This window comes from Schistocerca americana, chromosome X (assembly GCF_021461395.2).
Source record: "Schistocerca americana isolate TAMUIC-IGC-003095 chromosome X, iqSchAmer2.1, whole genome shotgun sequence".
NCBI classification, from domain to species: Eukaryota; Metazoa; Arthropoda; class Insecta; order Orthoptera; family Acrididae; genus Schistocerca; species Schistocerca americana.
Window position 1 is genome coordinate 863,240,991 of NC_060130.1, and position 17,053 is coordinate 863,258,043.

At 45.8% G+C, this 17,053-nt stretch overlaps 1 protein-coding gene across 3 annotated transcripts in view; it reads right to left on the reverse strand.

Moving 5' to 3' along the window:
* Positions 1 to 17,053, reverse strand: part of LOC124555521 (organic cation transporter protein-like) — a 241,744-nt gene that overhangs the window by 109,732 nt on the left and 114,959 nt on the right. For all 3 annotated transcript variants that reach the window (XM_047129472.1, XM_047129473.1, XM_047129471.1), the window contains exon 4: positions 1,194 to 1,300. In XM_047129472.1, the coding sequence (XP_046985428.1) occupies positions 1,194 to 1,300 (107 nt within the window). The remainder of the gene's footprint in view (positions 1 to 1,193; positions 1,301 to 17,053) is intronic.

Below are 17,053 nucleotides of genomic sequence, written 5' to 3' on the forward strand. Positions count from 1 at the left end.
TACAATTTGTACAGAAACCAGACGGCAGTTATAAGAGTCGAGGGACACGAAAGGGAAGCAGTGGTTGGGAAGGGAGTGAGACACGGTTGTAGCCTCTCCCCGATGTTGTTCAATCTGTATATTGAGCAAGCAGTATAGGAAACAAAAGAAAAATTCGGAGTAGGTATTAAAATCCATGGAGAAGAAATAAAAACTTTGAGGTTCGCCGATAACATTGTAATTCTATCAGAGACAGCAAAGGACTTGGGAGAGCAGTTGAACGGAATGGACAGTGTCTTGAAAGGAGGATATAAGATGAATATCAACAAAAGCAAAACTAGGATAATGGAATGTAGTCGAATTAAGGCGGGTGATGCTGAGGGAATTAGATTAGGAAATGAGACACTTAAAGTAGTAAAGGAGTTTTGCTATTTGGGGAGCAACATAACTGATGATGGTCGAAGTAGAGAGGATACAAAATGTAGACTGGCAATGGCAAGGAAAGCGTTTCTGAAGAAGAGAAATTTGTTAACATCGAGTATAGGTTTAAGTGTAAAGGAAGTCGTTTCTGAAAATATTTGTATGGAGTGTAGCCATGTATGGAAGTGAAACGTGGACGATAAATAGTTTGGACAAGAAGAGAATAGAAGCTTTTGAAATGTGGTGCTACAGAAGAATGCTGAAGATTAGATGGGTAGATCACATAACTAATGATGAAGTATTGAATAGAATAGGGGAGAAGAGGAGTATGTGGCACAACTTGACAAAAAGACGGGACCGGTTAGTAGGACATGTTCTGAGGCATCAAGGGATCACAAATTTAGCATTGGAGGGCGGCGTGGAGGGTAAAAATCGTAGAGGGAGACCAAGAGATGAATACACTAAGCAGATTCAGAAGGATGTGGGTTGCAGTAAGTACTGGGAGATGAAGAAGCTTGCACAGGATAGGGTAGCATGGAGAGCTGCATCAAACCAGTCTCAGGACTGAAGACCACAACAACAACAACATGTCGGATTCAGAAGCTGTTGCATGAGTGTGTATGGGGAAAATAATTTTCTCTTTTGGAGTGCAGTTAACTATTTATTGCTCTTTATAAAGTGATCAATAAGAACGGCAGGAATTTACATTCCACTTTGAGTCGAATGCCAGAATGACTGCGCAGTTTCTCCTGAATAAATTCGCATCTAAAAGAACAATAAAAGACAAACATTACCTGTCTGAAGCATATCCAGCGATGGGCGTTGTTACAAAGTATCCAACGCTGTTGACGGTACCCACTAGCGTCAACTTCCATTGGTTTTCATCACACGTGATGTCCCACTGAAATCCATATACAGTACTTGAGTGATCCAGGTACACGATAACTTACATTAAAATGTGGTACAGTTTACTAGTAATCTAAACCTTTGGTTAACACACTATTGAAAATATTGAACATTTACTTCAAAATATCCTGTCTACACTGATTTTAATTAACAGTATTTACATACTTCAACAAATATTGGAACAAATATTCTTTCTGCTACAATGAAGATTGTCAGTATCGGAAATAGAGACAGTAGCATATTCCTTATGAAATAGCCTTAATTTTAAAAATGCGAAATTTTAGAAATGTGAAATGAAAGAAAAGTTTTTTTCCAAGTGATTCCCACAAACAGTATTAATAGTCTTATCTGACACACAACAATGGGTTCCGGAAGCATTTGAGAAGCTGTTCGAATAATTTACGGGATTGCGGTCGACAACCGTCGATATTTCGATAGGTGCACACCCTATCATTTTAAAGCAAAAATTGCAACGAAACGCTGTGCAAGTTGATTTAAAAGCTCGGTTTGCAGAATAATTCCGGAAATATAACACACACACACACACACACACACACACACACATTGTGAACTCTGGCACCACCACACAACCAAAGGTCAATAATAGTCATAGAGCGCACGTCATTTTATACCCTGAGAGTTGTCAGCTGTTTGGGTCACCCGCCGTCAGGATACATATAGTAAAAGACAGATCCGACGTGCTTTGCGCTATCGACCAAACGTGCAACAGATGAGTAATGAATATACCTATTTGGCATCAACGTCCAGGTCTTTCTGTCATAGGCAAGGAGCATCTGTAACAAGATTAGTCATATTTTGTGGAAATATGAGGTGAAATGTGTTTTCCGACCTCCAGATACGATTAGGGCCAATTTAAGTTCCATTAAAGATGATAGTGGTTTACATAAGGTGGGTGTCTATCGTTTTCCTTGCAGTTGCGGTGTGTCATATGTTTTTCAGACAACCAGTACTACTGAGCGTAAGCATCACACTAGTTTAAAACAACCGAAAAAATCCGGTACTGCAGAACATTGGCGCTAGTCACCCTATGGAATATAACAGCACGGAGATTCTGGCATGCACTTCTAGTTATTGGGAGAGCGTTATTAAGGAAGAAATTGAGACTAATTTAGCAAGTAACTTTGTAAATAGAGATGGAGGTTTTGCTTAACTTTTGCGTGGAATCCTACTTTCTCCCTTGTCATAACAGGAGGAATAGAGTTAATACTACCTCACTCGTTGTTTAGAAATTTTCACTATCGATAATTTCTGGCATCAGGTATCTTTGGTTATGTGGTAGCGCTAGTGCTTACATTTTGTGTGTGTGTGTGTGTGTGTGTGTGGAATTGCTCTACTACTCTACTACCGCAGATTTTAAATTCACTTACACAGCGTTTACTTGCTGTAGCTTTACCTTGAAAATGACAGTGTGTGCACCTGTTGAAATATCGGCCGTTGTCGACGACGTCACCCGGTCGCATATCTTAAGTTATTTGAACATTTTGTAGACCGGGAGAAACTCAGGTCTCACATTTGAGAAGTTGTGTGTGTCAGTCATGAACTACACCACATACTCGGAATATTTAACAACTGGATGGACATCACGATCATTATAGGACTGGACTGCGAACATTTTCCAATCGTGAAAGGGTTTAATACGATCTGTGGCTCTTTATATTATAAAACAAATTAAATAGGGTTACTTGCGTAAGTAACTTTTTTTTTTTTAAGTAAACTTCCACGATGCGTTTCGAGGATTTTCACCCATATCGCAGACCGTAGCGGTCGCGCGGTTCCAGACTGAAGCGCCTAGAACCGCTCGGCCACAACGGCCGGCAACTTTCAAGTACTTTTGTTATTTTCTATAATGCAAGATTCAGTGTCACATGCTGGATAACAATTAACATTTAACCATCTCGTTAGGAATAAAAACAGAAAGCAGACCGCTGGCTGCACCTAGCAAAAGTACAAATGTAAACAACTGGATCCATCTGAAGATGAGATTGAAAGCTCTCGAAACTTGTCGTCCTGGTTTAATAAGAAACTGACTAACGCAAATGAACGTTTTTAAGTTGTCTTATAATCGGCAGTGAGCTTAATATGTCTGATACGTAATATTAATATTCAGCAGTGCTACCGAGCATTTAATGGGTGCTTTATGTCCTAAATTTTAAGTCTGATGCCCTCCTACAAATTCGAAGGCTAGTAGTATGTCAAGGTACATCATGGTGGCGAAAGTGTAGCAGGATGCCTATAGGCAAGTAATATTTAGTTCATCCGTAGATGTCAGTGTATTTAAAGAGGCAGTCTGTAGCTGACAATCTGAAGTGCTTGTGAAGGAGGAGATATCCGAGTGCCCAAAAAGACCATACGAATGTTCTGCTTTAACACCGCCAGGTTTTGAGACGTCTTCGGCAACAGATCGAAGGCTAACATGCTCTTGTGGGATTTGAAAGGATTCAAGATTCAAATGGATGAATTACAATTTCTGGGACAGGAAAATCTCACTTGAACATGTTCAGAAGAAAAACAGATGAGCCTGTGGGCAAATGTCTCCACAAGAAGGACGACCTTAGTAGCGTTATGACTGAAAAACATACTCAGCTCCTCATTTGTTATTCTCACAACAAATATGCAAGACGTTTCCTGTGGTAGTCTATACATGATACTTCGGTTGTAATGTGTAATACCACTTTATCCTATAAGATCGCGCACAGCGCTGAGACTAAAAAACGAATGCAAGAAGGAATTGGACGCTATAGTCACGTTAATGTGCTCTAATTAGCAACCTGATTGACAACACTGGCAATGCATTTTCGTCAAAAAAAAAAAAAAAAAAGGTTCAAATGGCTCTGAGCACTATGGGACTTAACTGCTGAGGTCATCAGTCCCCTAGAACTTAGAACTACTTAAACCTAACTAACCTCACACATCCATGCCCGAGGCAGGATTCGAACCTGCGACCGTAGCTGTCGCGCGGTTCCAGACTACAGCGCCTTTTTTTTTTTTTTTATTAAAAATCTCCGACCCAGCCGGGAATCGAACCCGGACAGTTTTTTTTTTATTTTGACAGAGGGTAACTAACCCTTTTTTTTTGTTACCTTTCACGTAGAAGCCTAACACCCGGTTTCTCCTTCCAGTAAACAAAAATGAGTCTCCTTCGTCTTGTTGGCGAAGAAGCAATCTTTTGGAACAAAAAAAAGTTTCTCAAAGCCAAAATCAAATTTCTTTTTCCTTTAAGAACAAACTATGAGGAAGAAATAAGGAAAAGCTTTTTAAGTCGTCATGCGACTTGTAGTTGAAGTCCAGTTCTTACAGGAGCTCCTGAAGTGTATCCGCCTACAGCATGCCAGCTCGTCCAAACGTGTCTTCTCATGGCGTAGGCGTGGGTTCTGGGTAGCAGACCTATTCAGTTCGGTTCGTTTTATACAGTTTTCAGCTTCTCAGGGCTTGGACGTTCCAGCTACTAGGTGGGTCATCGAAAGTGCTCCGTAAGAAATTGGAAAAATATTGTTTATTGCGTGGGTTGCGTATCAGGACGCAGTGTCGTTCGTTGAGATAAGTCCAATATCCTAGCGTAGACTTGTCGCCAGAAGTAAAAAGATAGCGGATCGTGTGGCCACAGATCCAATTCACAGAGTTAGTTTTAGCGGAGGGGTAGAAAGTCTTATCGGGGTACAAAAGCATGTGGACGTCGATCTGAGCCGGGGTCTGGCGAGTAAGAAACGCCAAAATTCGCCGCGCAAGTGTCCAGACGTCTAGCGCTGTACCACAGTGGAACCGGTGGACATCCGTGTCATCCACGCCACAGTGGGTGCAGAGAGATGAATCGGCGAGATGGATGAGGTGCAAACGATCTCGGTTAACTTGTTTGCCATTCACGGTGATGTACCACGCTGATTGAACGTCTGATTCGAGAAAACGCGCATGGATCGCCTTCCATATGTGTCGCCACACGTACTGTGGATACTTACGTTCGATGGGGTTGGACGGGCGGCACTGTTGTAACAATTCGGAGACTGTTTTCGTGAGGTACAAACGTGTAAGTGGTAAGGACCGGTAGATATAACTGAACTCCAGGAAAAATCGTTGGATGTAATAAAAGGGGGTTGGAATGGTCGATATCAGTACTGGGGCGGACAAGGAGGCTGGTGCAAAGTTGTGAAGCAGGAGGCTAGTAAGGCTCTGCGGGCAACGATGCCAAAGTTTTAGTTGGGAGCTGACGTATAGTGCTTTGACACGAGTCGGCACGTGGATGAGTCCCACCCCGCCACGATCTCGTGGCAGTGCAAGGGATTCATACTGCACCTTGAATAACATCCCCGAGCTGACGAAGGAGCCGAAAGCCATCAACAGTCGTCGCGCCAGGAGATTTGGGATTGGTAGTACTTGAGCCACGTGTGGTATACGGGAAGCATGATACATGTTCACGTATTGCGCGCGTTGGATAACGTCGAGAGCTCGTAGCCGGTGATCTGCGAGATTTGCTCTGATTGTCTGTAGCAAGCGTCTACCATTGATAGCCGCTGAGCGGCGCAGGTCTGCTGTGAAATCAAGTCCAAGACACCGTATGGTGGCGGCGACACTAAGGGGGGCAACGCATCTCTCCGGCAAGCCCTCACCAATGAGCAGGACCTTGGATTATGACACGTTGAGGCAGCTCCCCGACGCTTCGCCGTAAGTCGCCACCCATGTCAGTGCTGCTCGTACTTCATCTTCACTGCGCAGGTATAGTACTATGTCGTCTGCGTAGGCTGTACAACAAAAACGGTGGCCTTGCACAGCCATGCCTTCCAAACGTTGGCGCATGCCCTGGAGCAGGGGTTCCAAGGCGAAAGCATACAAAATCGTGGAAAGAGGGCATCCTTGCCGTACAGATCGTGCGATGACCAGGGACGGTGTAAGACGACCATTGTACATGATTTTAGAGGTTGCACTACTCAACAGGCGCATAACCACTGTTACAATACCGCCAGGAAACCCCATATGCTGAAGAACTGTACGTAAATAGAAGTGGTCAACACGGTCGAAAGCCTGGCTAAAGTCCAGTGAAGCCAAGGCGCCAGGGAGACGCTGATGATGCGCTAATGCTATCATGTCTCTGTAACGGCAAGGGGCCGTACGGATGTTGTTGTCGCCTCCTAGGGAAGTCTGGTCGCAGGAGGTGACGTAACGTGCGACCTTCTTGAGTCGCGATGCCAGTAGCCGTGTGAATATTTTCATGTCGCTGTTGAGCAAAGTAATTGGTCGATAGTCCTGAACCCTCGATAACCCGCGCGGTTTATGTACGGGGATAATAATTCCTTCTAGAAAGGCGCTCGGGACCACTGTCCTCGGTGACATCAGCTCTTGTGCGATTGCCGTCCACGTGGAAGCCAACAAATAGTGAAAACTTTTATAAAATTCGATGGGTATACCGTCAGGTCCAGGAGATCTGTTATCGGAACCCGCCTTGATAGCATCTACCACTTCATCTGTGGTTACGTCGTCTTGGAGGTCATGCATTGCATCCTCCGGAAGAGTGTTCATAGTAAGCTGAGCGACTTCTGTGATCAGTGCTGCAGAATGCGGTACGGCTGCGTATAGCCCGGCAAAATGAGCATGGAGAGCACGACCGATGCTTTGTTGGGTGTCGTGCCGGCGCCCTTCCACATCAGTGAGGACTTGGATCAGAGCTCGTCGTCGTCGTTGTCTTTCCTGAAGGAGGTGGTACATCGACGGACGTTCCTGAGGGATTCGATTAGAGGCTCGAGAACGGACTACAGTGCCTTCCAAGTTACGCCGCATGATCAAGGAGATCTGCGCCTTCGTGCGATGGACCATCGACTGCCGGGCTGGCGAGAAAGGCATCGTCGTACAGTCACGTAGAATGGTGTAGAAGAAGTGCAGGGTATTAGTTTGCCACGCCTTTAATTCCTTCCCAAAACTCATCAGAGTCTTCCTGAGGGTCGGCTTTGCACAGGAGAGCCACCATGATAAGGTGGAGTCATAGGCTTCTCGACGATGGTGGCAGCGTGCCCACGCTTCTTCGACCATACGGCGACAGTCTGAGGAGGTCAGGTGAGCGACATTGAGTTTCCACAGACCACGACTATGCCACACTTGCTGTCGGGCGAGAGTGACGTCACAGAGGTACGCATCATGGTCTGAAAAGGCCAAGGGCCAGACTTCCGCATGACGTGTGCCATCAGCAAGGGAGCGGGTAACGTAGATGCGATCTATGCGGCTTGACGAGTGAGAGGTGTAGAATGTATAGCCCGGTTGAATTCCGTGGAGCTTCTTCCATGTGTCAACAAGTCGGAGACGGTCGATGACCACTGAGAGAGATGCACAAGGGGAATATCGCGGGAGTTGGTCCGCGGGCTCTTGTGTCGAGTTAAAATCCCCACCGAGTACCAAATCGTCCTGCGGACCGGTGAAGAGTGGTGTGACGCTTTCGGCAAAAAAAGTTTGTCAGTCATGACGGCGGCCAGTGCCGGACGGAGCGTAGATATTAATAATACGCACGCCGAACAGTGTGAGGGCCATACCTCGCGCAGTGGGGAGGTAGATGACGTCCTCTGCAGGGAGTCCGTCGCGTAGCAGGATGGCGACGCCGCTACCGGTATCGGATGCGGGGGAAACATGCGCGTTGTATCCGGTGGGAACTAGGAAGTCAGCCACAAACACCTCTTGTAAGAGTGCTATATCCACATCCGCAGAGTAAATAGTGTCTCTGAACATGGCCAGTTTATGGGGGGCACGAATGGTGGCAAGATTCATCGTGGCGATACGATATTGCTGTGTGCGGCCATCCTCAGTATTGGCAGAACGTGCGGTAGATGTAGCCGGCAGGTGGAGACCCGCCGGTGGTCCCGCAGTGGTGATAATTACTGGCGGGGCGCCAGCCCCAGTGTCGCCGAGGTGGACTCCTGTGCAGACACGCTGGCAGTCTGTTCCGCTTCTTCTTCAACGTCATCGGCCCAGGAAGCTGACGACGTGGACATGTGACGGTCACGTACTTCCGGAACGGGTGTTGTGGATTCCGCAACATGAGTGGCAGGGGGACCGCCGTCATCATTCGTTGACAACGGCGAGGACACGTCCTTGGCTGGGAGAGTAGGCGTCACAGGAGGGGCTCCTGTTGCTGCCACATCGCGTGACTGGACGCAATGTGGGAGATCACCGTCAGACATCAGGTCGACATCTAGTGGGGCCGTCTGAGAAAGGGCGTGATCGGAAGGCGTTCGTCATCGTTTCCTGTGTTTGCGAGGCGACCGCTGTTTTCTGATGTGGCTTTCTGAATCAGAATGTGGTCGCCCGTCGTCTGACGCCGAACCCGTCTGGACAAAGGCAGACGTCGGCACGACACCGAGGTCGACGTCCATGGGTCCAACAGGAACATCGGTTTCGGTCTGCAAACCGGACGGTCCTGAAGCTAGCACTGGAGGTGACGCCGTGCTTGTGTCCTCGGGGCGTTGTGCTGCGGCGGGTGGCGTTGACGATGCTGCTGGCGCAATCGAGATTGGTACGACGGGGTCCTTTGCAACCTTGGCGTAGGTGATGGGTAAGGACGTGACCGTCGAAGCCTGGGTCTCTTCACGTAACGGCGTCTGTATTAAACGGCGGTGTAAGCATTCGGAACGTACATGTCCCTCCTGGCCACATCCTGCGCACGTTCGTGGCTGTCCATCATACATGACGATGGCCCTCACACCGCCAATCAGCAGGTACGATGGGACATGTTTCGTCAGCTCAATTTTTATTTGCAGGACGCCATTTAATATGGGGTAGGTCGTAAATGTTTGCCACTTCTCCGCGACGTGACCCAAGACGGTGCCATATGGTTGGAAAGCGGCAATGACCACATCCTGAGGCACCTCGAACGGGAGCTCAAACACCCGCAATGCCCGGAGACCGAATCCAGCATGGGCGACTGTCACAGCACCCATATGTCCATCAGAGTGTTTAAATTTCAGTCCGGTGGCATGACGGTGAATTATGTCATTGCAAATTTCCTCCGTCGACATCTTGATGTAGACAACACTTCCAGTGATGGAAAAATGTATGCCGATTACGTCCTGGGGGTTCAAACGTAGATCCTCACGTATGAACTGTTCGACTTCGAAAGCACTGGGTCGTGGATGTTAGGCCTGAAACGTTACTTTGATCGTTGCACGGCGGTACGAGTGCGCCATGGTGTACGTTAGGACGGGACTCGATAGACACAAACACCGCGACGCGGAAGTAAACACCGCCGAGAGCGGAGCGTCGGACGGCGCGCGGAGCAGCTCCGCACCCTAGCACGGCTGCGAGCCGACTGGCGCCTAGAACCGCTCGGCCACTCCTATACGTCCAAACTTCTGCGAAATATGTGTAAGTGTATTTACCACTTACGGCAGCAGTTGTGCATTCATATTGTACATAACGATTCAGTAGTGTGTACAGGGAAATTGAAAGAGTTTTTACACTAACCTTAGGTTGTGTACCAATCTCGTTGATTTTTAACTGACATCAGGTACTCGCTAATAGTGACTGTATTTAATTAATTTTGTAATATAAACAGCCACAGATCGTATTAAATCCCTTCACGCTCCGAAAATGTTCGCTATCCAATCCTATGATAATCGTGATGCACATCCAGATTTAACTACTCCGAGTCGACGGAATGGAGTTACAAGTAACTAACTATTTAAGGTAAAAGTAAGATCATTTCATTAGTACGCAGAAATAAAAGACATGAAAACAAAAGTCGTAGGATGATAGTACTAGAACACTTTGTCCTGACTAAACGTACTAAACAAATATTTTAATCACAGAGATATTATAGGAGACGATCAAAAATGTTCCCGTTCGAAGGTAACACTAATTCCTTGCCTGCATGTCGGTGCTTGTACAGGGTGAATCATCTAAATCTTGGGCCGCAAATATTACGGAAATGAAAAGTGCTATTGATGTGCGGTTTTCACAAAATGAATTGGTAGCCAGAGCCTCGTATTGTTAGCCAATCTACAGATTGTAATAATACCTAGGAAGTGTATTTTTCGTTCAAACATACTTTTAGAAATGGAACAATGGCTATTGACATAAAAAACTAAAAGTAGGGTAAATTAGAGTTACAGTGGTGTTTGTTGCAGGATTCTAGTACGAGTCGTTTAGAAGATATCGTATTTTGAAAAGTTCCCACACCGACACTTGTACAATAACTGTTGTCGTAACACACACTAAAGAACAACACAAGTACATACGCTAGTTATATGGATTCTGACCAGCAACGAGACGACTGACCATCATAGATTGTGTTCAAAATGACCACTGGCAGCGGCAATACATGCTTTCAGCCTGGTATGGAACTACTGCAGGACACATGCTAGCATTTCAGCAGAGATGTCCGAGAAGGCTGCAGCAATATGTCGGATGTCGTTGTTGTGTCCTCGTAGACAGCGTCTTCCAGCTTTCCCCACAGGAAAAAGTCTACAGGTATCAAATCCGAGGAACGGGCCGGTCAAGCTACAGGTCCTCTGCGTCCAATCCAACGATTTGGAAAAAAATGGTGAAGACATGGTGTAGTACTTAGTGCACTATATGGTGGACAGCGATCATGTTGGTACCACAGTTCCTCCTAGTCTGCAGAGGAACGTCTTCTAGCATCAGCATCAGTGGAAGACGGTCTGTTTGGAGGCTGCGATACTTGTGCGCGTTCAGTGTTCCGTCTACGAGAAACGGGCCTATGAGCTGATGCTTCACCGTCGCACACCGCACGTTTACACTCCATGGAAGCTGGCGTTCCAACTGACGAAGGCAATGGGGATTGTCAACAGGCCAACAGTGCTTGTTCCGACGGATTACCTGGATATGATTGGTATGTGTGGCTTCATCACTGAGCAAGATAGATGTTATATCTGGAGTATTCCGTCTTAATGTCCGTGAACAGAAGTTAACACGATTCTCGTAATCGTTTCCATGCAGCACTTGACGGAGGGTGATGTGATAAGGATGGAATCTATGTCGGCGGAGAATGCGTAGAACACTTGCCTGACTGGTGTCACTTCCTCGTGCGTCTGCACGAGAGCTTAAGTGCGAATCAACTGCAACAGCAGCAAGAACATTAATTTCCTCCTCTTCTGCCGTCACTTCTTTCCTTATGTTACGTTGTCAAGGTGTTACACTACCCCTTTCACGTAGCTGGTTGAGAAGGTTGATAAATACTTGCCAAGATGGTTGACATCTATAGGGATATATTGGTGCATACACCTTACAAGAACAAACTGAATTCTTCCTATACTCTGCATGCACCGTGAGCATGTCGGTTTTTTCTGCACTGATAAATCCCATCTTTCACTCACAATCTACTGCTTGGGCTGTCACACAGTAACGATTAGCAAGTCGCAATGCACTCAAGGAAAACACAAGCACACAGTAAGAAAACGTAACATCGTACCTACCAACTACGCGCGTTGAATGGCACAAGCAAGTGTCGATGAGGAAACTTTTAAAAACGCGATATCTCGTAAACGACTCGCATTAGAATCGTGCAACAAACACCACTGACATTATAGTTTACCATACTTTTAGTTTGTTAATGTCAATAGACATTGTTCCATTAAAAAAGTGCATGTTTCTACAAAAAATACAATTTCCAAATTTTATTACTGTCTGTTTACGCTTGTCTGTTTACTGTACGAGCCGCTGTCTGCCAATACATTCTGTGAAAACCACACATCAATACCATTTCCATTTCCGGAATATTTGCGATGCAAGGTTCAGGTCTTTCACCCTATATACTCGCATCATAGTCGAGCTGGACTGCATGTACGCTGCAGCAACGCGTTTAGACAAAAAAAATTTTGATCACCCCTTATACAGTAGATACAAGCATTAAAGGGAGACGTAATTATAGCTATCTGAGATCAGTAACAACTAAACTGACTCATACAAAAGGGGAATAACGATAAGAACGCAGTTTGGCTAAGTTTCTGTAGGAGGAATGACGAATACTGGTGTAAGCCGACATCTTCAATAACAAAAATAAAAATAGCGTATACTGCGATCTATTTAAAAGTTATACATAAATTCGAGTCCTGGTAATCCTCATAAACGTACAGATGAAAACAGATGCTTTATAATGCGATTTTAGGCAATGGCTGTATGCTGTAACGATTACTTGAAGGAACAAGTAAGACTCTCGTATCGTCACTTATGACATCAAACTTGTTTCCGATGTCTATGAATCTGAAAATCTCGTTGAAAATTATGTTACGAGGGAAGAAAATGTTATGTAAAATAAGCTTAAGTAAAAGGAGAACGAGAGGGACAACAAGAATCCAAAACGATAATGACCTCGGTATTAAAAAGGAATATGGCTTTATCAGTAAACGATCACAGGATTGACGTGTGAGAGGTAAAGGAGTGGAACGAGATAATAATTGTGATTTTTGAGATGAAAATGATTAAGTATATAGGTAAGTGACAGTTTCATACGGTTACATTTTCACCGCCACTGTTAAGAGCTAAAATGTGAGGTGGTTAAGTAATACCGCATACTGTACATCCAAACGTTCATCATATTCTCGCTAATCTCTCTGAAGCCAACTTGCTGCGATGTTTTCACTAATGGTAGTTACGCGCGTTCTCAGTTCTGATAACGCTGCAGGATGTTAGGGATGCACACTTTACCCTTGACGAAATATCACAAGTAAAAAATCTCACTTAGAGATCCCAGGAACAGAAGATTTTGTCTGCAGCAGATGCACGACCATTCCACTAATTTCCTAGATGTCGATTTTGGTATCGGCGGGAGTCCATTTCGTAAACTACACTTCCATTGCAATCCACTGTTTTCAGACACTAACAATGGTTCCCAGATCTGAAAGTAAATCATGAAGGTGTCAAGCAAGAAACGTCGAATTATCGTGTAGTGTAGTATAAGCTGGGATATACTTAAGATTAGCAGTTCAACGCAGCAGCACAAAACAGATAGGATTATATAGGGAAAGAGTGGGCAGCAGGTTTCTCATTCAGAAATAGCATTTGGATGTTGGCTGTTTGTGAAAAGATCGTGCCATGCCACGTATACGAAGCAAAAATTTCTACCAGCTTGTGTCGGAATTCGAAATAGCATGATCGTAGACTGTCGAGATTGCTGTTTATTGTTCCGAGATATTTCTACCCGAGTTAATCGGGATTCCACAATTGTTGTCACGTGAATGTGGGACTGAGTTGTTCAGGAGGGCCATACTTAACACCGAGCACGAACACTCTTACACACACTCTAGTTCTCTCACTCTAGCCCGATACATATAAAAAAAGTTTTGCATCGCCCCGGTTGACTGTGGATACTGTATCACAGACACAGTCCCTCTGACTGTTTAGAGATGTCACTAAACCCGCCCAAAGATGTAAACAACGATGCATGAGCAGCGCCTATTAGACGGTGGTGGTCCGACAACCGATCAGTTCCAGTCATTCCACCAGGAAGGAGGTACACGGCACGTGTTGCCTGTAGTTCAACCATGCCTAGACGGTCAATACCGTGGTTCGATTGCGTCCGCATTGTTACTTTGTGCCAGGAAGGGCTCTCAACAAAGGGAGTGTCCAGGTGTCTCGGAGTGAACCAAAGGGATGTTGTTCGGACATGGAGGAGATACAGAGAGACAGGAACTGTCGGTGACATGCCTCGCTCAGGCCGACCAAGGGCTAACGGTTCAAATGGCTCTGAGCACTATGGGACTTAACTTCTAAGGTCATCAGTCCCCTAGAACTAATTAAACGTATCTAACCTAAGGACATCACACACATCCATGCCCGAGGCAGGATTCGAACCTGCGACCGTAGCGGTCGTTCGGCTCCAGACTGTAGCGACTAGAACCGCACGGCCATTCCGGCCGGCCCATATACCGTCAACCAGACAATCGTCGGAGACGTGTTTGGAGGCAACCCAGTCAGGCTGAACGCCTTAGACGCACTGTCCAGTGAGAGAAGCTGGGTGGAGGTTCCCTGCTGTTTTGGGGTGGCATTATGTGGAGCCGACGTACGCCGCTGGTGTTCATGGAAGGCGCCGTAACGGCTGTACGATACGTGAATGCCATCCTCCGACCGATAGTGCAACCATATCGGCAGCATATTGGCGAGGCATTCGTCTTCATGGACAACAATTCGCGCCCCCATCGTGCACATCTTCTGAATGACTTCCTTCAGGATAACGACATCGCTCCACTAGAGTGGCCAGCATGTTCTCCAGACATGACGGCTATCGAACATGCCTGGGATAGATTGAAAAGGACTGTTTATGGACGACGTGACCCACCAACCCCTCTGCAGGAGCTACTCAGAATCGCCGTTGAGCAGTGGGACAATATGGACCAACAGTGCCTTGATGAACTTGTGGATAGTATGCCACGCCGAATACAGGCATGCATCAATGCAAGAGGACGTGCTACTAAGAATTAGACGTACTGAGTATTAGGTGGACAGCAATCGGGACCACCACCTCTGAAGGTTTCGCTGTATAGTGGTACAACATGCAGTGTGTGGTTCTCATCAGCAATAAAAAGGGCAGAAATGATATTTGTGTTGATCTCTATTCCAGTTTTCTGTAAACGTTCAGGAACTCTCGGAACCGAGGTGATGCAAAACTTTTTTGATGTGTGTGTGTGTGTGCGTGTGTGTGTGTGTGTGTGTGTGTGTGTGTGTGTTTTAGGGGATTAGGAACGCCTATGAATTGGCCTTAGTCTGCCCTGCACGAAATTCAACGGCCAGTCGCATCTGACACCCGAGAAGACAGACCATGTTCGCTCTGCCGCGGAAGATTGTAGAGCTGCTTCGAGTAGCTTGAGTCAGGAAATGAACTTCTTTGCAGAAACACAAGTTTACCATCCCCGCAACCGAACATATATGGGATGCAGAAAAAGTGCCGCACTTGGAGGTTGGCATGTAGTTCTGCATCCAGATTCAAGACAAAAGTTTATCTAGCAAAATCAGATCGAATGTATTTTGAAAACACACGTATAGAAACGGGGAGCTGGCAATACTGTTACACCGCGCAGCGCTTCCGAATGTACAGAGGAACGTGTACCACCTCGCACTACCGTACCAGCCGCCGGAGCTCGCCGTGTAGACTGCTTGGATATCTAACCCATATCCATCATGGAGCTATAGTTCGAATCCTCGTGAAGTTCCTTTTATATATTTTAGACGCCTGTTCACTAGGTCCCGTCGTCTATAAGCAGGACATCATTATTTCAATGACAATAGCCTATAACATGACAGGGATCCATTGAACTGTATGCATGTATCTACTAACTGGGCAGTGCACAACCACGTAGGTCGGCTTCCAGATGGAGTACAGAAACGGTAACTACGTCTAGATGCTTTTGGTGCTGGGTGCATCCGATAACCAAGCTGCTGCTACTGCTGCTGCTGCTGCCGCTCATGGGTACGCTGTACGGTACCCTAAAAGGTGTCATCCCAGTACGAAAGGTTTCCGTTGCGCGGAGCAACGCCTTCAGGAAACAGGTAACCTTCGTTCACGAGTAATGGACAGAGTTCGTCCAATTACTAGACATACTCCACAAACAGAGGATGCGATTCTTGAAACCATTCACCAGTCACCTCGGCGAAGTGCCTGTGATATTGCAAAGTGGTTCCAGATATCTCGAAGACTGATTGTTGAAGTGTTGCACGATAAAGAACTGCGTTCCTATTGTTACACGTTAACTCAACACCAGTGGCCAGAAGACTGCATGCGACGGGTACGGTTTTTTCAATGGATTTTGCACCAAATGGAAAACAACGTGATATGGACTGACGAATCTAACTTCATTCCTGAAGGTATTTTCGACCTCCACAACAGCCATTATTGGTGGGAACACGTCCAGTATATTTCCCGTGTACGTGGCGTTCAGGCATGTCTTGGCATAAATCTATGGTCTGGAATCGTGGGAGAAGTGCTTTTGGGCTCTTGCCTATTGCAGGAAAAGTTGAATGTGCGCCCCTATATCGTACGTTTCTTTGCAATACTTTGCCTAACGCATTAGAAAACGATCCACATGGTATTTGGATACAGCTATGGTTTCAGCATTATGGTTTACCGCCACACTTTGCAATGAAGTGCGTAACTATTTAAATGAATCGGTTCCAGGGAAGTGCATTGGTCGTGGAGGTTCAATGTCCTGGCTTCCACGTTGCCCGAACGATAATCCACTAGATTTTTATTTGTGGAAACACTTGAAGGAATAAGTTTATAGCATTCCTTCCATGGACGTACAAGATCTAATAGCTTGTGTGCATGCCGCTTCGGCAATGGTGGACGCAGTTTTGTTGCGTAGGGTCTAGCGAGTGGCAAATTGTTTGCAAATCCAAGGTGGTCGTTTTGAACATTTTCTCTAAAGTGAACGCTGCTCTTACGTGCATGTACCGGCACTGTGAAGCTAAACCTTGACGTGAAACGTACAGAATGGAATTACTGTGTGTAGCATGATGTGCAGTCTAGTGTAGCCTGCCTATTGCGTTTTTTTTCTTTTACCTTATTGGATACAGACGATGCTGCTGTATTCACTATTATTTTCTGTTGCTTTTATTTGCGTCATGGATGAAAGAAAGTGGTCGTTTACCTCTGTAAGAAGTTTGTGTTCTGTCTTAATGTTTAAATAAAGATAACAGTAACAGATAGAAATACACAAAATACCGACCGCATTGTGGAAGTTTAAATTGGATACATTTTGATGCCTTAACTGAAAAAAAAAATCAAGTTTGGCGCGGACGCGAATCT